Consider the following 25,917-nt stretch of genomic DNA (forward strand, 5'->3'; position numbering starts at 1 on the left):
AGGGAGCCACCCAGCGTCACCCAGCAAGGGAGTAGTGGGGCTGGGGCTAGGACCCAAGTCTGCAGTCATGCTTGGGGCAGTACCTTCACCGGGAGCCAGCTGCCCAGGGCCAGTCGTTGCTGTGCCAGCCCCGGACTGTGACCTCTAGATCTGGGAAGGGGGACAATTCTAGAAACTCAGCTCTAGACACCGAGCTGGGAGAAAGATCGTGCCCCCTGTGGAAAGGCCCTCAGTCATGGAGTTCTGGGGAAGCCAGGCCTAGCCCTGCCAGGGGAGAGCTGTGTGACCTCCAGCAAGTAATTTCCCCTCTGTGAACCTGAGCGCCTCATCCAGGTTCCCACTGAGGGGATGTAAAAGCCTTAAATGAGGTGATGACTGAGAAAGCTCCCTCCTCGCAAGCAGGTTCACCCAAATAATCCAGGTCTTTCAGACTGGCCCCCGCACCTCTGGATCCCCCAAATCTCTGAGCTGTCCTGCTTCACCTCCTTCTGGGTCCACGCAACTCTAACACAAACACTCCTATTGTTTACTAAGTTCATCCGATTATTCATCCATTCAATTTACACCTTTGCAGGGCCTCCAAGCGTCAGCCTCGGGTGGCCAGGGCTATCCTCCTCTCACGACCCCACCCGCGCATCCCCGCACTTGCTCACGCGTCCCAGAGCACACTCGGGCTCACAGCCCTTGAGCGCCTGGGTACAGGCACTCGGACCACGCCCTCCGCCCACAAGGACCCGTGGCGCAAGTCACCGGGGGCCCTACGGCTCCACTAGTCTAGAGGGGCGCCCATCGCCCCTCAGCTCCAGCCTGCGCTCCCCAACCCCTCAGTGCAGACCCCTCCCCTAAACCGCCCCAGGTGCCCAATGAGCGCCGCGGCTCGGGCCGGCCCCTCCCACCCCGGGGAGCCCCGGCTTCCGATTGGTCCGCCCTGGCGCTGTGCCCCCCCCCCTCCTCACATGGGGCGGGGGCGGGGTGAATGAAGTGGGAGCGATTCCTCCGCCCCCGCGCTTACCTACCAGGCCCAGCGGGGCCCGCCCCCCCTGCGCCCAGTCCAGCGCCCGCCCCACCGCCGGCCGCTGCCCTGGACCCTGGCGTCCGGCTCCCCCCGGGCCAGGACCCCGCGTCGCGGACCCACGATGGCCAAGCGCAGCTCGCTGTTCATCCGCATCGTGGAGGGGAAGAACCTGCCCGCCAAGGATATGTGAGCACGGCCGGAGGAGGGAACCCCAACTTTCCGGGGAGGGGCGCTGCCCCTTATGCCTGCCTGACCTTTCTGGGGTCCACACGGCCCGCCCACAAATAGAGCAGTGGTGAGGGTGTGCCGAGTGTGGCTGCAGTAGGAGACTGGCAGGGAAATGGGGACAGTGAGATTTGCTGCGAGCACCGGACAGGGGGTGACAGGGAAGGGCCGGGGTCTGGGGAGGGGGCGGGGATCTGTAAGGGGCCTTAGTGAATAGAGAGAGAACGGCGGCTCAAGAGGGGAAGGGACTTTGATAGGACAGGAGCTGGGCGTGGGGGAGACATCGAAAAGGAGTTGTCTCCATGCACTGCCGGCGGGGGGGGGGCGGGGTGTGGCTGGAGGGTGTGGGGTGCCCCCCCTAGAAACGAGGGGTCTTCCTCAGTAGTTCTGGAACCCTTAGTACCTGGGAGTGTGCACGGGCTGTCCTGGGGCTTCCTGCTGTGCATTTGGGAAGGGAGGGGCTTGCCTGAAGAGTGGACCTTAGGTCAGGAGGCTGGGACCGGTGCAGGATGGGGGGCTGGGTCGTAGCTGCTCTTGTACCCTCGGCTTTACCTGAGCCGTTGCCTTTAATCCTCACAACCACCCAGCAAGGTCGTTCTCACCATTCCATTTTACAGACGTGGAAACCGAGGCTCAGAGATGTGAAATGCTGGCTCCAAGTGGCGGAGCAAGGTCTTGAGTCTAGGGCTCCTAACAAACACTGACACCTAGGACCTTCCCTGGGCCCTGGCCAGAGCTGAGGAGGTTTCCGAAGCCCCGGTCCCACCCTCCTCAATAGGTGCCAGAGCTGAGCAGTCTGGTCCCATCACTGGCTCCCTTGTATGAGCCTTAGGCAGCTCACTGTGCCCAAAGCCTCAGTTTCCCTGCTGTAAACTGGAGGTGGGAATCCCTCTCAGATAAGAGCGGTGGAGAGTACGAAGCTTGAGGGGCCTGGCTGCCTAGAGGAGGGGGCGGGGGCGGGGGAGCCCGGAGGCAGCATACGGTCCAAAGTCTGGCCGCCTCCCCCGCCCCCGGGCTCCTCAGGGCGCTCCCGGATGCAGAGAGGTGGTGGACTGGGGAGTGGGGTGCAGGAGGACGGGGCAAGGGCATCTCCCTCGCGCGCACGGTGGCCCCTGTGAGTTTCCCAGCACCCTCAGCGCCATGAGCAGTTCCAGTTCAAGGCCCCCTGGGCCTGACGAGGCCAGGTTCAGCCGTTGCCATGGCAATGGGTGAGGGAGGGTGCTGGGCGGGCTGTCTCAAGGTGGGTTTCGCTGCGTGCGGGGGAGTTGGGGCGGGAGCTGGGAATGTGGTCTCTGAGGTGGGAAGGCAGATGAGTTCTGAGAAGGGTCTCAGCCTCCAGGCCCAGCCTCTAAGCACCCCCCACGCGGGCACTGGTATCTAGGTCAGCTTGGCCTCCTGTGGCTGGTGGCGGCTGGGAGGAGCAGCCCCTCCATCTGTTGCCTCCCTCCCCATCCCTGCAGCTCTGGCCCTAGTGCCTGACTCTAGGCTTTCACCAGCATAGGGCGGTGAAACTGTGGACTCTGCCTACCTGGGAGCCATGGTGCCCAGTTCCCTGCCCAGCCCTGCCTCTGCACCGCTGAGGGACTCCACCAAGTGCCTCCATCCCCAGGGGAGCGGCCACCAAGTTCTGAGGGTTCTGCCTCCAGAATCTCTTTCCTTGCCCTGCCCTCCTGCCTCCTCACCTCCCCCTACCTCCTTTCCTCTGCCTTCCCCATAGAGGCTGGTGTGCGCAGCTCTGACCCGTCAACCATCTTTTAAATCCAGCTGTGAAACTCCGCCACCTCAGCCCCTCACATTTGGGCTACTGGCCTTCACAGCCCTGCTTTTGCCCACGTGTGCGTCTTCTGCCTTCAAGGACTCCCCTTCAGGGTTCACCGGAAAACTCCTATTCACCCTTTAGGACCTCTTCCAAACTTCTACTCCTCTTCAGGACTTTCCCTGGTGCCCTTGGGCAGGGTTCCTTGCCCCTGTTCCATGCCTTCCAGCACTTTGGGTCAGCTGGAGTTAGGACGAAGCCCTTGGTAGCAATTGCTCCTTCGTGGGCTGCCTGCACCACGTGACTCTGAGGTCAGGAACCATGACTCATTTGTCTTGGCATGCCAGGTCCCTTAAGGGACGCCTGGTCCACAGTAGGGGAGATTCAGATGTGTCCAGGACCTTCCCATTTAATCCTCTTATTAACCCTATAAGGTAGATATGCTCCATTTGTAGATGGGGAAACCGAGGCTCAGGATGGGGAAGTCCTTTGCCAAGGCCACACAGCCAGTAGGGGGAGAAGTCAGGATTCAAACCCACTCTGCTGCTGACAGGGCAACCTAGCTGGACCCAGGTTGCAAGCTTGCCAGGGGGGCTCAGTGGGGACCGAACCTCGCAAATGTCACGCAGAGCGTTTGGCTTAGGCATGGCGGGGGTTTGGAGGTCACAGGAGGCCCTCCCCAAGTGCTGGAGGCACGGGGGGCGGTGAGCCTGCCCCACTGGGCCTCATCAGCCCCAGCTTGTCTCCCGAGCAGCATCCCTTCCAGCTGGGACTTGCATGCTTCTGAGGACGGGGAGTTCACTTTCATCCATGGTGACCCATCTTGACTGAGACAGTTCTGAGGAAGGGAGTCATCACACAGTGACCACCGGCCTCCCAGCCACTTCCACTCATGGGTTTTGAGTCCCCTTAAGGGCACAGAGCACAGCTGTGTACCCCATCACCAACAGCTTCCAGAACCCATCTGCTTCTGTCATGCTTCCTCCCATCCTTGGGGGCCTGGGTCAGCCATACAGGAGCTGAGTCTCATGGTGACCAGTGGCCAACTGGCTCCCACGCCCAGTGGCCCTGGGGACGGGCCCGGGACTATTTCGGGGTTTACCCTGATCCTCCCCGTTCCACAGCCTGGAAACTGCCAAGGCCCTAAATATAGAGGCCCCACAAGGAGCCAGGCTGGGCCAGCAGCGGCTGTGAGTGGCTTGGAGAAAGAGAAGTGGGAGAGGGGCCCAGCCCAAGGGCCTCATCAGGGCAGAAGGCCCAAGTCCCAACAACTGGCCAGGGGCCACAGTTGGGCTCAGGTCCTTAAATCTGGCCTCAGCCCACTCTTGACCCTGCCCCCTTCCGCCCCTCTGATCCAGCCACCCAGCTCACGGCTGCCCTGCACGCTAGGTCTGCTCCTGCCCGCAGGCCTCTGCCCACCCCAGTGACCCCGCCTGCAACAGGAGCCCCAAACCTCACTGTTCAGTAGGGATTCATTCGTTGAGCTGAGCAGTGGGCAGTGCGGGGCTTACAGGGAAAAGCAAGAGATTCCTCGCCCCTGGGGCTGCCAGGAGGCCCCAGACCTGGAGGCAGAGGAGGCCTTGTGGTGGGGGGCAGCCACTGAGGTCTCAGCCCACCCTGACCTCTCCCTCCTTGCTCCGAGTTACACATGCAGCTCCTGGGCCCGGCCACCCAGCCCAGCTCCCGCGGTGCACGGGGCCCTGATTGCTTGAGGCCCGGAGTCCCCTGGCTTTGAGGCAGTGGGATGCAAGCTGGGATGTTCCCAAGGGGCTCTCTGGAGGAAAGGGCTCTTGAATGATAGGGGAGAGGGTTACAGACGGAAGAAGGAGGAGTCCAGGGCAGTGCTAACATTTACATAACATTTACACCTCCCACGGGCTGGGCCTCACATCATGCCAGGGGCCCAGGGAACCTACCCTGTGAGCTGGCATTACAGGTCCCACTCTACGGGGAGGGGGGACCAAGTCTTAGGAGACATTTCGCATCAGTGTCAGGAGAGCCTTTGGAGATGTTTGTCTCTAGTAGCTTCCTCTGCCGGAAGATCCCCTTTTGAGAAGGGAAGCTGGGCTTGGAATTCCCCAACCTCCAACATGCAAAAACAGTTCCTTTTTATGGACGCCAGGCCTGAAGGGCACTTCTGAAGACAGGCCGCCCCCACTTCTTGCCCAGTAGTGGCCCTGGGCCTGGCCAGGGCTGCCCTCAACCCCAGGAATCAATTCCCCACCAACAGAGACAGGAGGAACCAAGCGGTCCTGGGTTGCCTGGCCCATTCGTTCTTTTCCAGATGGCTGGGAGCTTGAGGCCGATGGTTTTATTCGTTCATTCATTCATTCATTCACTCATCCAATAAACACTCACGGGACCCCGTCTTGTGCCAAGCCCTGTCAACACAGAAGTGGTCCCCACTCTCAGGTAGCTCATAGACAGGTAGGGGAGGCAGCTGGTGACAGTACATCACTAGCAGTGCTGGGATGGAGGGAGACGTGCCAGGGAGGGGGCTGGCAGTGGGATGGCAGGGGAGACCTTACTCCGGGCCTCTGGGACAGGAGAGGGCTCTTAGTGAAGGGGACTGAGGAGGGGTCTTGGGAGGAGTGGGAAGGCAGTCCAGGCGGGAGGAACGGGAGGAACCAAGTCTGAGAGGAGAGAGTGAGGGGCTGACTTGGTTGAGGGTAGGCTTTTGTGACTGCTGTTTCTGTCTTCCCTGGTTGAGGCGGGGCAGGGGGGTGGGCTGTGGGAGGCGGCAGGAAGGAGAAGCACCCTTTCCCGAGCTGGAGAAGCAGCGGGCAGGGGAGCCTTGGTGCACGATCCTGCCTCTGCCTCACCAGCCCCCTCCCAGACCGAGGCTGGAGGTACACTTTCCTGCCTGAGGATTCTTTGGGTCTCAGTCCAGGACCTGGTGCCTCAGCCTTGACTGTCTTTTTCCTGGGGTCACTGGGAGCCCCTGGAGGAGGAAGGAGGGGTGCCCACGGCCGGCCGCCCCATCAGTCAGCCCCTCCCCGCCCCTCTCTTGCAGCACGGGCAGCAGCGACCCCTACTGCATCGTGAGGGTGGACAACGAGCCCATCATAAGGTACCGCCCTCGCCCCGCCCCCACCTGAGGGTGAGTGAGATGGGCTGCTCGCCATTCCCCCGGCCCCGTTCCAGCTCACACATCTGGCAGGGTGTGTGTGTGTGTGTGTGTGTGTGAAATTTGCGTGGCGAGGGCTTGGAGCATCTGATTCCCTGGAGCCCATCGGGCCCTAACAGCCTGCTAGGAGGTAAGAAAGACCCACAAGTCTTGCTAATTACTGACCTTAACGCCCATGGAGTGGTTATCTAGCCTGGGCTGGGTGCTCAGCCAAGGGCCTCTCACCGACTCTGTTGCTCTTTACAACCTTTACAACCCGCAGGAGGGACAGATGATGACTAGTAACAACCGCTGTCACTTAGGGGATGTGGTCTGTGCCAGGCCCTGTGAGGAACCTTTTCCACCCCGTTTAATACTTCCAGTGAGCTCCGTACGATAGCGTCACATCCCATTTACAGAAGAACTAACTTGCCCAGAAGGGCCACTTCCCCTGGGCATCCCTTTCTCCATGGGCTCCATGATTCTGGGCAGGGTCTTTGCTGTTTGGTCCCCTCTCTCACCCAGGCCTGTGCCTCCAAGTTCATGGCCAAAGCCGCTCAGCTCTTCTGCCCATCTGGGTGTGCACTGCTGATGGATAGCCAAGGCTGCCAGACTCACAGTTCTTCTCACTGCAAACACCTTTTTCCAGATTCTCTCCTGAGCATGGACACCATGAGGGGGGGAGAGATGCATGCTCTGATTGTCTCAATGACAGACAGGGAAACCAAGGCCCCAGAGTTCAAGTGACCTGTCCAAGAACTGGTTGGGGTGAAGGTGATCCCCGGAGCCTTCATCTGGGTCCTTGGGGAGTTTCAGCTTCCCCACACCCACATACCCTGCTGAGCCCTATGTGTTGAAGGTTCTGTCCTGGGGAGTTCAGCCAGAACTGGGTGAGGCTTTGCCCATACAGGACCTCTGTGGGTCAGGACCCAGACCTTGGCTCTCAGGGCCCCCAGGAGGACTCTCTGTCTCCAGAGTCAACTTGGCCATCCCCCTGCCTCTACCCTCAGTGAGTCTGTTCAGCATCAGGAGCCAGGGGGAGGCTTTGGTCCTGGCTCTGCCACTGTCCTGCTGTGTGACCTGAGGCCAGCTACTGCCAACTCTGGTCTCAGTTTCCTCAAATGGAAAATGGCCTGATAGACGCAGCCTGTGCCCCACCCAGGGCAGAGAGGAAGGTCAGGAGGGAATGATTGGTGATGGACGGTGGGTCCGGGACCTAGCAGAGCAGTTTTTCCTGGGAATGGAGGCAGATGTGGGGAAAGGTGGGCTCAAGCCACACAGCCCCGCCTTGTCCCAGCCCGGGGCCTGCGGGCGGCCCAGGCAAGTGCCGAGGGTCCTCTCTTGCAGGACAGCCACTGTGTGGAAGACCCTGTGCCCCTTCTGGGGCGAGGAGTATCAGGTGCACCTGCCGCCCACCTTCCACTCGGTGGCCTTCTACGTCATGGACGAGGATGCCCTCAGGTGGGTGGAACCCCAGTCCTCAGCTGGGGCCCAGACCCCGCCACCTGTCCCTCTCTGGCCCATTTCACTGCTGGGACTGCTGGTCACGGCATCCTCTTTCCAGTCTGGAGGGAGGGGGAGCCCGGGGGGATCCGGAAGGTGCAGGGTTTGGATGTGCGGTGTCTGTGTATGTGTGTGTGGATTCATTGTGCTCCCACCACATCACGCGTGTGCACGTGCACTGGGCGTGTGCACATGCACTGGGCGTGTGCACATGCACGGGGATGCAAGCTAGGAAACAGGCCCCCGGAGAGAAGAGCTTGGCATGTTTCTGGGCATGTGTGTCAGTCCACGTGCGGAAACATATCCCACGCCCATGAGAGGGCCTACAGAAGGGTCATGGGTCCGGCTCCGTGGGCTCCTATAAGTGACTGGAGTGTTAGTCTCCCTGCTCCCGCCAGGGGCCCTGAACTGCGCGGGAGGGGGTCCTGGGCTCCGCACCGAGCCCCGCCCAGCTCTGGCTCCCTCTCCACCCTCCAGCCGGGACGACGTCATCGGGAAGGTCTGCCTTACCAGGGACACCCTGGCTACTCACCCTAAGGGTAAGATCCCGGGAGGGAGCCCACTCCTGCTTCTCCTCCCCTGGCCTCCCTCCCCTGTCCCCCCACTGGTCTGCCCAGTCCCCGGCCCATCCTCCACTCTGAGACCCTTCTTCCGGGCTCCTTCAGGCCCCCATGCTCAGGAAAAGCCATTTCTACCCTCCCCAGAAGGGCCTGTGGCCCTCTCTAACTCCTGCACCCCGGCCTCTGTGCCCCATTCTGTCCCCGCCCTCAGTTGGGACCACATCCCCCCAGGGCAAAGAGGGGCTGCTAGTGGTGGGATCTGAGGCCTCTGCAGGCAGGGGAAGGGGCCTATTTACGCTGCGTGGCCAAGGTGTGGGAACCCCTCCTCCCAATCTGGCTGGCTCTGTACCCCACGGGGTCCCCTCAGCCTGGGTCCTAGTGTCCTAAGCCTGAGGGGTCGGCCTGGAGCGGGGCTAGGCTGGAGAGCGCCTTGGAGGATTCTGGGGATGCGGACATTGTTTGGAGGGGTCAGCCCTGCCCCAGCCTCACCGTGTGACCTGGTGCTGCCCCCCCTGGACTGAGTCCCCATCTGCCAACGCAGGTTCAGACCAGCAGCTCTGAGATGCTTCCGGCTCTGCTGGCCGGAGCCCCTGTGACTCTCAAGGGGCCTCCCCGGCACACACCTGCTCCCGTCTGTGAGGCTGGGGCAGGCCTGGGGGCGGGGGCGTCTGCTGACTCACGGAGCCTCTTGGGCCCTGCCAGGCCTGAGGCCTGTCCTGCCTGTGGCCCCAGCCAGCCCCTTGGGGGCCAGTGGCCCTAATGATGCCATTCCCTCGTCGCACCCCCATCTGGGCTTAGGCCCTCCTCCCAGCACCCCTGGGTGACAGCCACTCTCCCCCTGTTTTAAGATGAGGAAACTGAGGCAGAGAGGCCAGTCCCAGGATGGGTCAGGGTCAGGGCCACCAAATGCAGCGTGGCACAATAGTGAGGACTTGGAATTTGACCCAGGCTCTTTTAACCACTGTTGTTCAGCTTCTGAACCTCAGTTTCCCCACCTGTCACTGGGGACAGCAGCCTCTGCCTCACGGGAGCTTGAGAGGCTTCCGAGGGGACTGTGTAGGGGCCCGTGGTGCCTGGCGGGGCTGAGAGAGAAGGGCCAGGGCCCTGGCTGAGCCGCGGCCCCTCAGGTTTCAGTGGATGGGCCCATCTGACGGAGGTCGACCCTGATGAGGAGGTGCAGGGCGAGATCCACCTGCGGCTGGAAGTGGTGCCGGGGACCCGGGCCTGCCGGCTGCGCTGCTCTGTGCTGGAGGCCAGGTGAGCCCTGGGAGACTGGGCAGTGGGCCCCACGAAACTAGAGAAACCCACTGTGGCTGCTGGGCCTCCTCTCCCCCGACTCCACCTCCTGACCCCATGTCTCCTCCCTGGAAAGCGGGCTCTTGGGCACAGGGGGCTGGCTTCTCTGACCTGAAGACGTTTCCCAGATGACCCCGCTCAGGAGGCTGTGTCTCTTAGGAGAAGGCATGATGTTCTAATGCTGGAAATTCAGGCGTCCTTGAGCAGTGGGGGTGATGGGCGACAGGGGACCCTGAACCCTGATCATACCGCCCCAGTGCCAAGACTGGGCTTCCCCTGGCTTTAACTTCAATATGAACTTGGCCCGACTCGTGAGGTGGGCGGGAGTCCTCGGTGGGGTCGGGGGGTGGAAGGAGTGGCTGAAAACCTCCAGATGGGAGGGGCGGGGTTCTCTCCAGGAGCGACAGTGACTTGGGTGGGAAGATGGGCCTGTCACCTGTGACAGGGAACCCCCCACCCCTACCAGGGTATTTTTAGCTGCAGGCTCCACTCCCATCTGGGTCCGAGTGTGAGTCACACACGCTCCATGAGAAGCACCTTCCTGTCTGGCTCCAACCCCCCTCCTCCGGCTCCTTGCCTGGCTCTGGGGTGGGAGCAGGCGGGGGCCCCCAGCCTCCCCCTGCCGTCCCCTGGAGGAACACACCAGCGGGCCGGCACCTGGGGAGGAGCCGCGGGGTAGCGGGCCACTCTGGGAGGAAGACCTCCCTCCTGAACATGAGGCCTATGGCTCCCCCGGCTTTATTGTCTGTCCTGGGGCCGGGATGTGGAAGAGGCACGGCCAGCTGGAAAAGGGCTGGCCTTGGGCAGAATCACAGTCACGTCCCTCACGCTCTGTCATCCTCACGGGCCATCCACGCCTCTGCTCACCCACTTCCTCCTTCCTCAGCCTCGCCCGGGCCGGGCTCTCTGTAACCCTCATGCTCACACGCTCACGCACACTCGCACACACGCACACACGTGCACACACGCTGCCCAGACTGTCGGGGACACGACGGCTGGGCCAGCCTGGCCTCCTCTTAGCAAGTGCCTGGGTGGGAGTGGGGGGCAGTGGTCGGTCAGCCCTCTGTCTGGCGTGTGAGGGGACTCATCCCCCAGGCTCCTTGGCTCCAACCCCTGTAAGGAGCTGCCTTTGTGGCAGAAACAGACAGGACATTTCCTCCTCGTCTTTCTGGGCAGATTCTCAAGGCCAAACTCTGGAATTTTATTAGACAGTTCTGAGGAGGAAAGAAAAGCAGTCACGAGAGGCATAAAATGGAAAAGACGGAAAGGAGCAGAAAATAATATTTCCAGGGAAGGGAACGGGGCTGGGCTTTGTGGTTCTTCCAGAGGGTTCTAAGCTGGGGGCACCGCGGCCAGCCTTGGGCTTCATAAAGGACCATCTGTGGAGAGAGGGCAGGATGGTGGTCAGGGCCGCTCACCAAGGCCTCCCTCAAGTAGGGGGGATATTGCGGGGACAGGCCTTCTAGAAGCCCATCATCTCAATTCAAGGGATTATCTTCTCCATTTTACTGATGCGGAAACCGAGGCTCAGGGAGGTGGCCGTTGCCCTGGAAACTGGGAGGGGGAGGGGGGCGCCCCTGGCCCGGGCTGTCCCACGGCTGAGCTTGCCTTGCCTGCCCCGCCCACCAGAGGAGGTGCAGCGGCCGAGTCAGAAGGAGCCTTGGAGGACGCCCCCGCCCCAGGGGTCCATGGCGTGACCGCGGTGGGAATGGCTGGAGAGCTGACAGCCACCCAGCTTGCCAGGCCCAGGATGAGCCCAGGCCTTTCCAGCCCGGCGTGGGGTTACCCCACAGTGGTGGGGTGTTAGCCCAGGGGACGCTTGGTGACAAGTGGATGCTCTCCTCCCTCACAGGGACCTAGCCCCCAAGGACCGGAATGGTGCATCTGACCCCTTTGTCCGAGTGCGCTACAACGGCCGGACGCAGGAGACCTCGGTGAGGAGGCTGGGGGACCGGGAGGGGGCAGGGGGGTTTCACCATCACCTGGGAGGTCAGGTTGGGCCTGCAGTCTTACAGAGGAGGCTCAGAAAAGTGGGGCCACCTCTCCGAGAGTGCACAGTGGGTCCAAGCCCTTCTGGTGCCAGCTCCTGTGGCCTCAGCTGCCTTTCACTCCTGGCCCAGATGGGCCGAGACAGCCCACCTGGGGTTAATCTGCAAAGTCCAACAGCTGCCCACGTGACTTTTCTCACCTCTGGGGAACAGCCAGGGTGGTGAGCTCAGTCCCGGCGGGGAGGGCGTCGAGACCTGGGTTCTCAGTGCAACCTGCTACCACTTTGCTGTGTGGCCTTGGACAAGTGCGTTACCCACTCTGGGCCTCAATTTCCCCACTTGAGAACCAAGTAGGGGTTTGGACAGGAAGTTTTTACCTCTGCTATTTCGGGGCCTCTGCCTGGACCGAGGAGAGGAAGCTGCATCAGGGCCCCTGCGGGGAAGGTGCAGTGTGGGGGGTGTCTGTCCTTGGCTGGGCCTGGGGAGCCTCATGGCGTCAGCCCCGCCGCCGCTGACCCTTTTCTGGGCAGATCGTGAAGAAGTCACGCTACCCACGCTGGAATGAGACGTTTGAATTCGAGCTGGAGGAGGGGGCGGCAGAGGCGCTGTGCGTGGAGGCCTGGGACTGGGACCTTGTCAGCCGCAATGACTTCCTGGGCAAGGTGAGCACCCTGCCCCTTCAGGCCGCACCCGCCCGGCCTCCATCCCGGCCATCCCCAGGAGGCCCGGGACTCCCCAGAGCCAGCCACTGGTGCTCAGGGACCCTCGGAAGGTACCCCCTCTTAAAAGAACAGTAGCTGGCAAGGAAGAGACCTGAGGATCCCAGCCCCAGGATGCCCCCCGACCCATAATGCCTCTGCCCCACCCCCAGGTGGTGTTCAATGTCCAGAGACTCCGGGCGGCCCAGCAGGAGGAGGGCTGGTTCCAGCTGCAGCCCGACCAGTCCAAGAGTCAGCGGGAAGAGTGAGTGCCTGTGGCTCGGTGGCAGGGTTGGCAGGGCTGGCTCTGGGCCCTGGGAGGCAGAGCATTGGTGCCAGCAGGGAGACAGGTGTGCTGGTCAGGGGTGGGTGATGCCGCCCCAGGTTTCTTGTGGCCCTCGCCCACCAGGCCAGCATCCTTCTCCATCTGGCCAGATCCCGCCTCGTCCCCCTTCTCACAGTCCTGGACTCAGCCCTGTCCTCAGAGCTCCAAGGCAATACACGTCTCCTGCGTTCTGTCTTCTGGCAGATTCTAGAACAAGCCTTCAGATACTTTCCCTTTAAGGGTTTCTCTGCAGACCTCAGACCAGTGTTCAAGTCCCCAGAGCTCTGAGTCAGTTTCCCTGAGCCAGAGCTCCTCCCAATTTTCCAGGAATAGGATTGCCAGATAAAATATAGGATATTCAGTAAAACTGAATTCAGATAAACCTTGAATAATTTTTTAGTGTATGTCCATCCAATATCTGAGACAAACTTATATTAAAAATACTCAATTATCTGAGTGTCTTGTATTTTTGTTTTGGTAAATCTGGCAGCCCTATCAAGGAAGCCCTCTGGCCTCTTTGCCCACTACTTAGCCCGGAAGTGGGAGAACCAGCAGTGTCCCCCCACCTCGGATGCTTCAGCTCTGTCTCTCCACAGGAGGCCCCAGAGCCCCCCCACCATCCCCACCCTCACAGGCAGAGGCTGGGCGGCACGCCTGTGTCCAGCTCCAAGGCATTTCCACAGAACCAGCCACGGCAGACTTGATGGCTTCTAGAAGCCATGTGTCACTTAGCCGTTGCTGTGCTGTGGGCAGCGGGGGGCCGTAGAGACTGTCAAGTCCTTGGTCATCGGCCTCCCCTAGAAGGGTCAGAGCAAGGGAGCTTGGAAGTTAGGGTCAATGGGGCCAAGGTGCTTACCTGTTTGAGCCTCAGTTTCCCCTGGCAGGTTGTTTTGAAGCTTGGGGATTTGATTGGCTTCCAGTGTAAAATATATATATGCGGGAGCTATTCTCTGGGAGTTGACAGGCTCAAGGCTGGGGAGTCCACATGGGTGAAGCCTGGATCCACGGAGTTAGAGGTGGCGGGGAGAGCCAGCCTTGAAGATGGATGGAGTTCCCCCTGAGGACGGAGGCAGGAAAAGCTTTCCAAACAGAGAGAACATCCCAGGCAAAAAATGGGAGGAGAGGCAGTGCAGGGAACCAAGGTGGAGGGCACGTGCGGAGAGACTGCAGGGAAAACGGAGGCAGTGGGGATAGGGTGCACTGCCCCGGGCAGCCTGGTCCCTGGTGGAGAGGTCACAGGCTGCCCTGTTCCAGGGGCAACCTGGGCTCCTTGCAGCTGGAGGTGCGGCTTGCGGGACGAGATGGTGCTGCCCTCCGGCTTGCTACCAGCCCTGGTGCAGCTGCTCTGTCGTGAGGTGAAGCTGGGCACCCAGGTGAGGGGGGGCCCCTGGGGAAGGTGGGAGGGTCCAGGGACAGTCTGGTGTGTCCTCCCTGTCCTTCTCAACCCACTCTGAAGGGCAGAGATCTGAGTTGTCAGGATGGTAAAGAAACCAGCCAGTGCCCAGGGCCCCTCCGTCCCTTGGGAAAGTGCCCCCCCTTCCCCATGGTCCTCTGCGGTCCTCAGAGTGAAGGGTTTTGGCTTCCCTATGCCGTCCTGCAGCCCCACCTCTCCTTGCTGCCTCCCGCAGAGCCCAGGGCAGCTGATCCTACTCATCGAGGAGACGACAAGCACGGAATGCCGCCAGGACGTGGCCACCACCCTGCTCAAGCTCTTCCTGGGGCAGGGACTGGCCAAAGACTTCCTGGACCTGCTCTTTCAGCTGGGGCTGAGTCGCACCAGTGAGGCCTGGGAGGGAGTGGCCCGTCTGAGGGCATGGTGGGGGACGAGAGCCCAGGACTCCAGGGATGCTGGGAGGAGAGAAATCTCAAAGTCCTCCTGTAGGAGGCTGATGGGTCCGATTAAGGAGGGAGAAGGGTCAGATTAGGAGCAAAGGAAAGAGCAAAAGGCAAGAGGTGGGGTGCTGGGTTAGGAGGTGGCCAGGAGGCTCTTTACTGAGCATCCAGCACAGAGCCCCCAGCCCCAAGGTCCTCCATCCTCCTCCCCAAAGCCTTGTCCCTGTGCCAACCCCCTACCCATGGGAACCTCTGCTTGTAGGTGAGGCCAACACCCTGTTTCGGAGCAATTCTCTGGCCTCCAAGTCCATGGAGTCTTTTCTGAAGGTGAGTTTGCATAGTATATTGTCTTTGTTTTATAGATGAGGAGACAGGTTCAGAGAGGCTAAGAGACAGAGTTGAAACTTAAACTTGACTCTTCTGTCTCCCGTCCAGGGCTCTTTAAGGATAAGACTTTCATTCACTCATTCATTCACTCATTCATTCATTCATTCATGTAGCTGCAGTTTGTTGAGCCACCTTCCTTGTGTGCCTGGCTCTCTCCGGGTGGATAGATGCCCAAGGTGGCAGGGAGGCCAGCTGCAAGGAAGATGGCGGGCAGCTGGAGGTGGGAGTTCGGGACCAATGCGGGCTCGCGGTGGCCCCCAGGTGGCTGGAATGCGGTATTGCACGCGTCCTGGGCCCCATCATTGACAGGGTGTTTGAGGAGAAGAAGTACGTGGAGCTGGACCCCAGCAAGGTGGAGGTCAAGGATGTAGGGTGAGGCCAGGGGTGATCCCTGAAGGCGCGGTGGGGGGGGGCGGGGGGGTCAGGCCCTTTTCTTCAAGTGTGTGTTTAGCGCTCTTTCTGCCTGGTCTACCTTTCGTCTGCACTGCCCACCTGGGCGTGGTCTCTGTGTCCGTGTCTTGGCTGATGTCTTTCTACGCCTGTGTCTCCGGGTGCCCCTGTCCGAGTCATGAGTGCAAGCGCTGACCTCGACCTTTCTGCGGGTCTGCCCCGGGCTCACTCAGGTGCTCCGGGCTGCACCGCCCGCAGACCGAAGCTGAGGTGCTGGAGCAGAGCGCGCAGACGCTGCGCGCCCACTTGGGGGCGCTGTTGAGCTCGCTCAGTCGCTCGGTTCGCGCATGCCCCGCCGTGGTCCGCGCCACCTTCCGCCAGCTCTTCCGGCGCGTGCGCGAGCGCTTCCCCAGCGCCCAGGACGAGGTTCGCCCTGTGCCGGTGGGGCTGGGCGGAGGGGAGAAAGTGGGGGGGAAAAGAAGTGGTGGAGCCCCAAGATGTGGTAGGAAGGGCCTGATGGTTAGAAGCCGAGGGCGGGGCCGGGGCCGGGAGTGGGAAGGTGATGCGGAGAGGTGGGGACAGCGCCAAAGGGAAAGGGGCTGTCAGAGCCCAGGCCTAGGGGAGTCCAGCCCCCAACTCTCGCGCACCCCTCCAGAACGTGCCCTTCGTCGCCGTCACCAGCTTCCTGTGCCTGCGCTTCATCTCTCCTGCCATCATGGCGCCCAAGCTCTTCCACCTGCGGGAGCGGCACGCAGACGCCCGCCCCAGCCGCACCCTGCTCCTGCTGGCCAAGGTCCGGGACTTTGGACACTGGCGGGAGGTGCCCAGCTGGCTGCTGAACAGGGGTCCTTGCCTGGACTGCCGTGTGTTCCCCACTGGCTCCAGGAAAGCCTTGTGGCAGGCCAGCGGTACCCTCATGTGGCGCTGCACTTCACAGTTTACAGAGCTTTCTCATGGTCACCCAGTCTCATGGATAAGGGAACAGGTCCACAGCAGGAGGTCGCCCAAGGCCTCACAGCCTGTCAGGGGTGAATTGGAGTCTTCTAACCCCCAGATCTACTCACTCCCAGGCTGCACTTATCTGTTTGGCACCAGGTTGGGGCCAGGGTACCCAGTGGAGCGGAATCTGTTGTTAAATCTGCAGAGGAAGGTCACTAGATTGGGCCCAAGTAGTCTCAACTGTAAGTCCCCGAAAGGTCTCAAGCTGTGATCCATTCACCCCTGACCCCCAGTGGGGATAGAGTAGGCCCGTGAGCAGAGCCTGTGCCATCTCAACCTCCATTTCTACAGTGGGAGTAGTACAGACTGGGTGGGGGGGGGGGGAGCGGCAATGGCCCGGCCTCTGACCCAGCAGAGCCTGGCCTTTCTTGCTGTCATCCCCCAGGCGGTCCAGAACGTGGGCAACATGGACACACCAGCTTCCAGGGCTAAGGAGGCTTGGATGGAACCGCTGCAGCCCACGGTGCGCCAGGGCGTGGCCCAGCTGAAGGACTTCATCACCAAATTGGTAGACATCCAGGAGAAAGAGGGTGAGCGCTTCCCGGTGCGGCCCCGCCCTCACCCGCCGATCACGTTTGCCCCGCCCCCGTCCCATGGCCTCGCCGCCTTCAGTGCCTCTCGCAGCTCCACCCACAGCCTGCTGTTGAAGTTTGCTCCGCCCCCGGCCCCGCCCTCGGTCTGCCCCTCCTTCCCCTCCAGGGGGCTCACTTGTCGCCTTCCCTCCCTGGCCTACAGAGCTGGACCTGCAGCGGGCCCTGAGCTTGCAGGCGCCGCCAGTGAAGGAGGGGCCACTCTTCATACACAGGACCAAGGGCAAGGGCCCCCTCATGTCCTCCTCCTTTAAGAAGCTCCACTTCTCCCTCACCACGGAGGCCCTCAGCTTTGCCAAGACACCCAGCTCCAAGGTGGGTAAGGAAGGATGAGGGCAAGTAGGGCTCTGAGGGGTTATAACATCCTGCAGGCACGTATCGCTTCCTCGGAGCCCATCCCAGGGTCCACCGGGGTCAGAGAAGAAAGCCAGGCAGATGCAGGCTCCTGGTGTCAGCCACAAGGTCACTTAAGACCCATGAGAAAGAAGGTCCTCTGTTCAGGGGGTCCTGGTGTGGGCAGCGGCTGCAGTGTCTAGCCCTGGCTTCTAGGTCAGGTGCACATGAAGGAAGGTGGGGGCACTGGGAGTTCAGGGAAGCAGAGAGGGGCTGAGAGGCGTCCTGGGTTCCTGCCCTGTGCACCTAGGGGAAGTGTGTCAACCTCTCTGAGCCTTGGTGTCTTGGCCTGTAAATTGGAGATAATGGTCCTTACTTACCAGGTTGTTGAGAATTAGATGAGATGAGCTCCCTAAGGGTCCAGAGCCTGGCACAGAGCAGGATCTAGACCAATGGTATTACTGAAGACACTACGTTCCCTGGGCTGGCCTCTCCTGAGCACTTTTCTCCCAAAAAGCGCTGAGCACATACCTCCTGGATGGAACCTGTTGACCCCCTAGCAGGGCCAACCTAACCCCCAGTCAGCCAGGATCTGGGGGATGTCTCCAGGAATGCCCAACCAGCCCTGTGCAGTTTGGGGTGGGAGCAGAGGGGGTGTGAAGGAGCTCAGGTGACCCCTCAGCCCAGGGCCTCCCACTTTCCAGCTTCTTTCGCTCTGGGCAGCTGCCTGGCCCTCGGGTTCCCTGGGCAAAGCCTGCCTACCCACCCTCCTCTGGGCCCCTTTCCGCTCCTTGGCACGGAGCTGTGCCATCCTCTGGGCACCCCCGTGTATCCCCCTGTGTAAGCACCGCCCGCACCACTGCCTCCTTTCTGCCTCTTCTCCAGCGGACACCCCAGTGCACGCAGCACATCCTCCTCTGGGCTGTCCTTCTGTTCTTTGGGAAGCCCCACCCAGAGACGGCTCAGACATGGGTCCTCAGGGCTCCCCTCCAGGTTTCCCCACTCCTCCCAAGAGTTGGCACTGCCCCTCTCTGCTTGTCCCTGAGGCCAGCAGGGGGTGGTGAGCTTGGATGCCTGAGGGCCGTGGGGACTGGTTCATTCGGATGATGAAGGGCCCTGGTGAGTTCCAGAAGCAAGGAGAACAGCGTCTGGGCGCTGGCAGCGTAGATTCAGCTTTAGCAGGTTGGGGGTCCCTCAGGGTCATAGATGTTTTAGGTCCAGAGCTTCTGCCTGTCCCATTTGATCTCATCAAAATTCGATGATTGGCAGAAGTGGGCAGGGTCCGGGAGGTGGGATGTGACTTTTAGGGCCTGGGAGAACAAAGGTGAGTTGGGAAAATAACTGCAAAGGCCAGGGCCTGGTCCACAGCAGCAGTGCTTTCCAGCCCCGGAAAGCTGGGTTTCCTGGCACTTTGCTAAAGCTGAGACCTCCCAGGACTGCTGGGAGCCCACAGAGGCCAGGCACATCTGTCTGTGCTCTGTCCCGGCTGAGGGCACTCTCAGAGTAGGCTCCTGGGAGGGTAGGCACGCTGGATCCCCCGCGCCAACCCCTAATGCTGCAGAAGGGGAGACTGAGGCCCAGAGATGGGAAGTGGAGTGACCCTGGCTAGGACCCTGAGCCTCCTTTCCCCTGTTCCCCCTCTCCCCCAGAAAAGCACCCTCATCAAGCTTGCCCACATCCGGGGCAGCAGAAAAGGTGGAGGAGAAGAGCTTCGGCAGCTCCCACGTCATGCAGGTCATCTCATGGACGACGCGGGCAGGTCCCAGACCGCCTATCTGCAGTGCAAGGTGTGGGCCGTGCCGAGGGGGGCACCTGCAAATCGGGGGGTACTGTGGGAGAATGCCTGGGTGGGCTGGAATGAGGATCGAGTGAGCCTCCCACCCCCTTGTCGGCCACATCAGGCACAGCAGGGGTGTGAAATCTGATGTGAGTGCGGCGTGTGTGTCTCCTGGGGTCTGGGTGCCTGGGAGGCCATGCCCATGTCTCTGCGTGGCCCTGCCTCGGCACCCACACGTAGGTCTGGGTGTGGTCCGGTGCGTGGACTGGTGTGTCCCCATGTCTTGAAGCTTCACATTGTGCATGTTTTTGGAAAGTGTATTTCCAAGTATCTGAGTTGCTGCTTGTGTGTTTCTGTGTGTGTGTGTATCCACACATAACAATCACACACTTAGGCGAGTGTGTGGCTCTGGGTGCACACTCTCAAGTCCCTTTCTCCTCTGTTCATGTATTAATCCATTCATTCACTCATTCATTCATTCATCTAAAAAATATTTATTGAGCACCTTCTGGGTTCCAGGCACTATTCTAAGTGGTGGGGTTACAGCGGCAGACAAAACAGCGTCCTTGCCCTCGTGGAGCTTCCATCCCAGGGGAGAAGATGGACCCATAAATAAATATTTAAAATGTCAAATGGGAACCAGTGGAGACTGAGACAGGGAGGGGACAAAGTGAGGGTGCAGCAGGAGCGGTGCTCAGGGAGGGCCTCTGATAGGCAACATTTGAGCAGGGACATTGAGCAAGGAGGAAGGTGAAGTGGGAGGGGGCGTGCTTTGTTCCCCGCAGTGACTGTCCTGGGCGCAGGGGTGGGAGGTCACAGACCCATCCCACGGGCCCCACCTCTAAGGACTCCCTGTTGGGTCAGAGTCTAGAGCCACAGGGAAAAAATGGTGACAGCAGAGCCACCACATACAGTTGGCAGGTTGTGGACTGCCCAAGGGCACGGCCGAGGGGGCCAGTGGTGGCTGAAATCCAGCCCACGCTCTGCTCACCAAGCCATGTGTCGGGTGCAGGCTGCATCCGTGTGGAGAAAGGGCAGCCTTTCCTAATTCACCCGAAGCTGCCGAGCGGGGCTAGGCAGGGACTGTGTAGTTCTGAGAGATAGGGCAGCTTCAAGGATGGAGAGCTTCCCGGAGGAGGTGACCTCTCATCAGTGCCCGCCCCCCGTGCCCCCTGTAGTGTGTGAACGAGCTGAACCAGTGGCTGTCTGCACTGCGGAAGGTCAGCATCAACAACACCGGCCTGCTAGGCTCCTACCACCCTGGAGTCTTCCGTGGGGACAAGTGGAGCTGCTGCCACCAGAGGGACAAGACAGGTGGGATGGAGACCAGGGCCTCATGGCACTGCATCTGTCCCCGACAGGTCCCTGGAGCCCCTCCTCGCTGGCCTGGCGGGGAGCCACCTGGGCACCTGTGGGCACTCACCTGAGGCCAACCAGGCCCCGCAGTTGCTCTGGACAGAAAGGGTCCCGTGACCAGGTGGTTTGGGAAATGCCACTTGATGTATGTGATGCATGTGGGTACCTCAGAGGCCCTGGAGGAGGCCTGAAAATGAGTTAGAATCCCATATCTGACACCATTTAGCCAGCCCAGCACTTCCCAAATTCCTTTGCCAGGGAACACTTTTCTGGCCCAGTGAATGAGCTTCTTGCAGAACCAGCGTTCGAAGGAGCACACTTTAGGAATTCCTTGCTAATGAGGGCTGAAGACAGCCCCCTAATTTGCATATTTCCACACTGGCAGCCTGATACTGGAGCCGTGAGTTGGGGGCACCCTGGGCCTTGGGCACTGGAGGGATGACAGAGAGAAGCTTCTCCTAGAACTTTCAGTGATGATGGAAATGGTGTGTATCTGTACAGTCCAATACTGTGCATGTGCCAGCCCTGAACATGTGGTTATTGAGCACTTGTGATGTAGCTAGTGCAGCCGAGGAACTGAGTTTTGAATTTATTTTAATTTCAATTAATTTTAATATGAATGGTCTCAAGTGGCTAGTGGCTACCCTCTTGGACAGTAAAGTTCTAGAATGCTCAAGATCTTCCTTCCTTATCCCTACCTGCTTTAGAAAAAAAAATTTTTTTTTAAATAAATTTATTTATTTTTGGCTGCGTCGGGTGTTCGTTGCTACACGCAGGCGTTTTCTAGTTGCGGCAAGCTCTTCGTTGCGTTGCTCGGGCTTCTCACTGCGGTGGCTTCTCTTGTTGTGGAGCACGGGCTCTAGGTGCACGGGCTTCAGTAGTTGTGGCACACGAGCTCAGTAGTTGTGGCTCGCGGGCTCTAGAGTGCAGGCTCAGTAGTTGTGGTGCACGGGCTTCGTTGCCCCACGGCATGTGGGATCTTCCCAGACCAGGGCTCGAACCCGTGTCCCCTGCATTGGCAGGCGGATTCTTAACCACTGCGCCACCAGGGAAGTCCCCTTTGCTTTACAAAATTCTTGCTCCCCAGTCACAGAGGAGACTCAGCACTTGGAGCCCCTGGCCTGCAGGCCAGGCCGACCCTCGAGCCCGGTGGGGTCCAGGCCCTTGGAAGCTGGCCCACCTGCTGTAGCCCAGCCCTGGCTCTGAGGTTGAGCAGTGGCAGCTTGTTACGAGGGCGTCCCTGGCTGGTTGGCCTGACCTGCAGCCTCTGGCCGTAACCTTGTGACAGTAACCCTTGTCATTGGTACAGTGGGGCTCCCCAGGGCGCTACGAGGCAGGGCTGGGCAGCCGTATTTTGTGGAGCAGGAAACCGAGACTTAGCAAATGCAGGTGTCTCTGCCAAGGTTGTAAAGCAGCACGTGGCAGGGCCGGCTTATTCCAAGGCACAAAACCCCGGCTCCCCTCACCATGATCTTACAGTTCCAGGCTGCTCCCTGCTTCCTTCCAGGCAGGAATTTTCCAGAAAGTGGTCCAGCTCCCTAAGTTGTATCCTGCACAACTCCCACGTCCTGCAGTCATGGCTCAGGAGCTGAACCCGAGAGAGATGAGAGGCTGCCCCCTGGAAGTGTGGGGAGCCACAGGCAGGCCCTGGGCCAGACTTCCCGGCTGTGCCCCCAGCCCAGCTCCGCCCTGGGGGCCCCTGAGTGCATCCCTTGCCCTCTCTAGGCCTCGGTTTCCCCATCTGCCTTCCAGGAAGTTGGACATAAGCGCTCACAGTGCCTGCCTGTAACTCTGTCCTCTCTCTGCCCCCAGATCTGGGTTGCGACAAGACGCGGTCCCGGGTGACCCTGCAGGAGTGGAATGACCCTCTCGACCATGACCTGGAGGCTCAGCTCATCTACCGGCACCTGCTGGGTGTGGAGGCCACACTGCGGTGAGGAGGCCTGTGCAGGGGCAGCGAGTCCCACGCAGCAGGGCCTGGGCAGCCCCAGGGGATATGCCAGGCGGGGGCTGGAGCCGGGATTCGGGCTCAGGGCCCCTCCGCAGTGGCTGGTCTCTTCCCTCGTAATCAGGCTCTGCACCTTCCTGCCTATGGCAGCCACACCTGGGAGGGCACCTGGATCTCTGCAGCATGAGGCTGGCTCATCTTAGGATGAAGGTCCCAAGGGCTGTGGAAGCCCAGGGTCAGGCTGTAGCTGCTCCGTGCCCCCTGGCTGACCCGGCCCCCTCATCTGCCCAGCCCCCCCTTGGTGCCCTCAGAGCACCAGGATTGCCCTCAGCCAACCCGCTTAATTCAGTGGTTCTCAGCCCTGGCTCCAGCTTAGAAAACACAGAACGCTTTTTAAAAACAGGATGCCTGGGCCCTACCCCACTGACTCAGAACCTCTGGTGGGGGCGGTTCAGCATGGGGATATGTTAAAGCAATCCATCGCTCCCTAAGAGCACTGCTTCCCTGAGTCTGTTCGCATGGGGGCAGCTTTCTCTCCCACACCCCTGCCCCCGGGGCCTGGAGGGGTGCCGGGCAACCTCCTCGCTGCCTCACCAGCTCTTCTAGGGTTCATCTCCTGTGGCTACTGTAGCACATTACCATACGCTTGGTGGCTTAAACGACACAGGTTTATCCTCCTACAGTAAAAGTGGAATAAGCACATGAGCAGAGGGGTAAGGGATCAGAGCGACCCCCTATGGCCTAGAAGGCAACTGAGGAGGAGGAGTTTGATCTATTTTATCCAAAATAGATCAGGGAGATGGTCAAAGGGCTGAGCCAGTAGAATTCCTAAATAAGGAGCTTCAAGCACAGGGTCCGCAAGGCTGCTCACCGCCCCTCCGTGTAAGCGCACAGAGGATTGTATCTGAGCGACCCGGGGACCTTTGGTGAACCCTGGGTAGGAGCCGTGGTTAAAATGTCCCTGTCTCCTGTTCCCATAAGAATGAAACTCACTCCATGGCCAGGTAACACTAGGGGATTTTCAGGCCCCGCTTGAATCTCTCCCCAAGGGCCCTCTGAAACAGAAGTGACACGGTTCAAGCTTGGTTTCCAAAGTGCCTTCCGTTGATCCACCTTTGCCAAGCTGGAGGATGAGGGGGGACCAGAGGAGGAGGCTGGACGGGGGGAAGCGGGAGGTGACCCGGGGCCGAGACCTGGGTCCACATTTCTTCCTGTACATTGAAACAGCCCCCTGCCCCCAGGAGCCCCCTCCAGCTCAGGAGGCCCACCCTGGGTCACCCAGCCTTCTGGGCGAGGGCACCAGGAGCCCTCACATCCTGTCCTCCCCCACAGGGAGAAGCACCGACAGCTGAGTGCGGACCCAGAGGCAGGCCCTGTGCTCCCGGGCCCCGGAGGAGGTAGGTGCTTCCCACCTGACCCCCCTTTCAGGGATGGTGGGTGGGACCTCCCTCCCAGGGGCCTCCGGCCTTCCAGACAGGCATGACCCTGCCTGCTCTGCCCTCGTCCCGCATCTGCCTCCAGCCCCCGAGGACCCACTGGCCCAGCTGCTCCAGGTACTGCAGGACCTCCGAGAGGCCCATAGGTCCAGCCCAGCCGGCTCCCCACCCTTGGAGCCCAGCCGCATCCTGGAGCTGCAGACGTGAGGCCGCCCCACACTCCGCGCTGAGCCCCGCCAGGTGCTGGGAGACCCCCGTGCACTCTCAGCTGTTCACCTTGGTCCCTCTCGTTGGGGTGCAGGGCCTGGGTCTCTCCTGGGCTGAGTGAGCTGGGGGAGCCAGGGGGTCCGGAAATCCAGCGCTGATACTGCTTTGGCCTGTTGTCACCCACCTGACATCTCCAGGGGACTTCGGGGGCTCCTGCTCCTCTGTGAGGCCTGGCTGCTCCCCGCCAGCCCCACAGCCATCGCTGCCACTATCCCAGACTCCCCAGGGTCCCTCCTCTCCTGTCCAGGGCAGACCCAGCCAGAAACCACCCCTAGGGTGGTCCACACCCAGATGGACTGATGCTTCTTGGACCCAGAGAGGCAGGAGGGAACACGGGGCCCAGGAGACCAGGCCTGGACCTCAGCACCCCCTTTGCTCCCGACCACCACCCCACCTGCTCCCCTCGTGGCCACAGCTGTGCTCCCTGGGAGAGCATCGTGGTGCTCTGTTGCCGACAATAAACCTGCTGTGACTGTGGAGGCTCTGGGATCTCGTGATGGGGGTCAGCTGCTGGTGGGGGTGGCCAAGCACCGGGCCGCCAGCACAGTCTCTGTGCATCCCCACTGCCCCTTCTCTGTTTCCCCCCGTCCTGGGGACTTCCTTTCTCCTCCCACCTGCTGTCCCTGCCACACCCCTGGGTCCCACTCATCCATCTCCCACAGGCTACAGAGCCTGATGTGTCTCACCAGCTGGCCCCTCCTGGCAGCCCCCAAAGAGGCCCTTCCTCCAAGTGTCCTGAAGACTGCAAGTGGGGGCAGGTTCAGAACCTCAAACCACATGGCCTGGCCCTGGCAGTGGCCCTTATGCCAACCCCCTCGTCCCAAGCAAGGCTTCCTCCGGTCATCACCTCCCTGCTCTCTTCCCAATCCATCCCTAGCTACACAGTAACTTTCAACATAATTAACAAAACAGGGAAGGGACAGGGTCTTCCAGCACATTCTTAAAACTCTCATTCAACCAAGCTCAGAGCCTCACCTGTGACTCCCAGACCTGGGACAGTCCCCAAGGGCCCGGGTCACAGGCAGGACCCTTGACCCAGCTGACTAGCCAGAGTCTGGGGCAGGACCATCTGGGCAGGCTGCATGCTGGATTCTTTGAGGGATAGCATAGAAAAGCAAAGGGGGCTGCAGATGCAAGGGGCTGCCCCGCTCCCCTATACCCCGTGGCTTTGGGGGCCATATCGACCTTTTCTCTTGGTCACAGCCTTGACAGCCCACCAACCCACTCCCTTGGATGTTCATCACTTCTTGGTCATGATGCTACCATCCTATGGGCCTCATGAGCCTCTTCACAGGGCTAGGCATCCCCTCACCCTTCCTGGCCCAGGGCTCAGGTCCAGGGTGACTGAGCCTGCTCCCCCCTGCCCCCATCACCAACCCCTGCTTCTCTGGCTACTTCCTTAGGGCCTCACACCAGTCCTCCTGCCTGTTGGATCTTCTTGGGTTTCAAGGACCTCATGGTCAGGAAGTATGGACCCTGGGTCTCCTGACCCCCAAGGCAGGGAGGGAAGGGGAAAAAGAGGTGTACACTTGGGTGTGCACTTACAGGGGCTGCAGCAATTAGAACTGTGGATTTTAACGGCACACATGCAGCCGCCCACTGGCAGCACTCACCACCCTTTCCTCCAGTGGACCTCGATGTGGGCACGGCCAGTGCAGCCAGAGGGGCGTTCAAATGAGTAAGTGCCTGGCTCCGCCCCCCCACCTCTCCCGTGGGTATCAACACCCCTAGGTTCTCCTCGCAGGTTCCGGGCAGAGCTACCTACAACCCAGGATGCCACATTCTTTTTGGAAGCTACCTGGAAAAAGGAGAGGGACAGAAGAGACTCCTGCCTGCCCTCAGTACAGGCAGGTACTGGAGGTCACCCCCTCCACCTGCCCGGGGATTCCACACCGCCACTCCCCCAGGATCACCAGGCATGTTATTCATCCGGGGCTGGGGCAGATGCCCCAGATGTCTTGAGGGTCTGATTGGGCCCTCAGAGGCCTACAGCCCAGGGGGCTGGCATTCAGTACAGGGCAGGCACCCCAGGAAGCCCTGAGCGGGCCCAGCTCACATAGTATGTGCCTTTTTCACCCTTTGGGCCCATCTCATAGGAAATCTGGGCAAGTTCCCGCCAACCTTCTCTT

General features: G+C 60.6%; 1 protein-coding gene across 1 annotated transcript; it reads left to right on the forward strand.

Annotated features, from left to right (window-relative positions):
- Positions 1 to 1,005: 1,005 nt before the first annotated feature.
- On the forward strand, positions 1,006 to 24,265 carry RASA4B (RAS p21 protein activator 4B). The gene is given in 25 exon segments (XM_036824392.1): positions 1,006 to 1,201; positions 6,010 to 6,066; positions 7,450 to 7,563; positions 8,083 to 8,144; positions 9,293 to 9,422; positions 11,314 to 11,395; positions 11,980 to 12,111; positions 12,321 to 12,412; positions 13,727 to 13,760; positions 13,762 to 13,845; positions 14,101 to 14,251; positions 14,568 to 14,632; positions 14,954 to 14,973; positions 14,975 to 15,064; positions 15,316 to 15,508; positions 15,738 to 15,875; positions 16,467 to 16,611; positions 16,817 to 16,986; positions 18,654 to 18,686; positions 18,688 to 18,742; positions 18,745 to 18,791; positions 19,960 to 20,095; positions 21,950 to 22,070; positions 23,418 to 23,482; positions 23,607 to 24,265. Coding segments are annotated over 25 exon segments (2,403 nt in total). The 5' UTR covers positions 1,006 to 1,136; the 3' UTR covers positions 23,729 to 24,265.
- The last annotated feature ends 1,652 nt before the right edge of the window (positions 24,266 to 25,917 follow it).

The sequence above is a fragment of the Balaenoptera musculus genome, chromosome 15, assembly GCF_009873245.2.
Source record: "Balaenoptera musculus isolate JJ_BM4_2016_0621 chromosome 15, mBalMus1.pri.v3, whole genome shotgun sequence".
Taxonomy (NCBI): domain Eukaryota; kingdom Metazoa; phylum Chordata; class Mammalia; order Artiodactyla; family Balaenopteridae; genus Balaenoptera; species Balaenoptera musculus.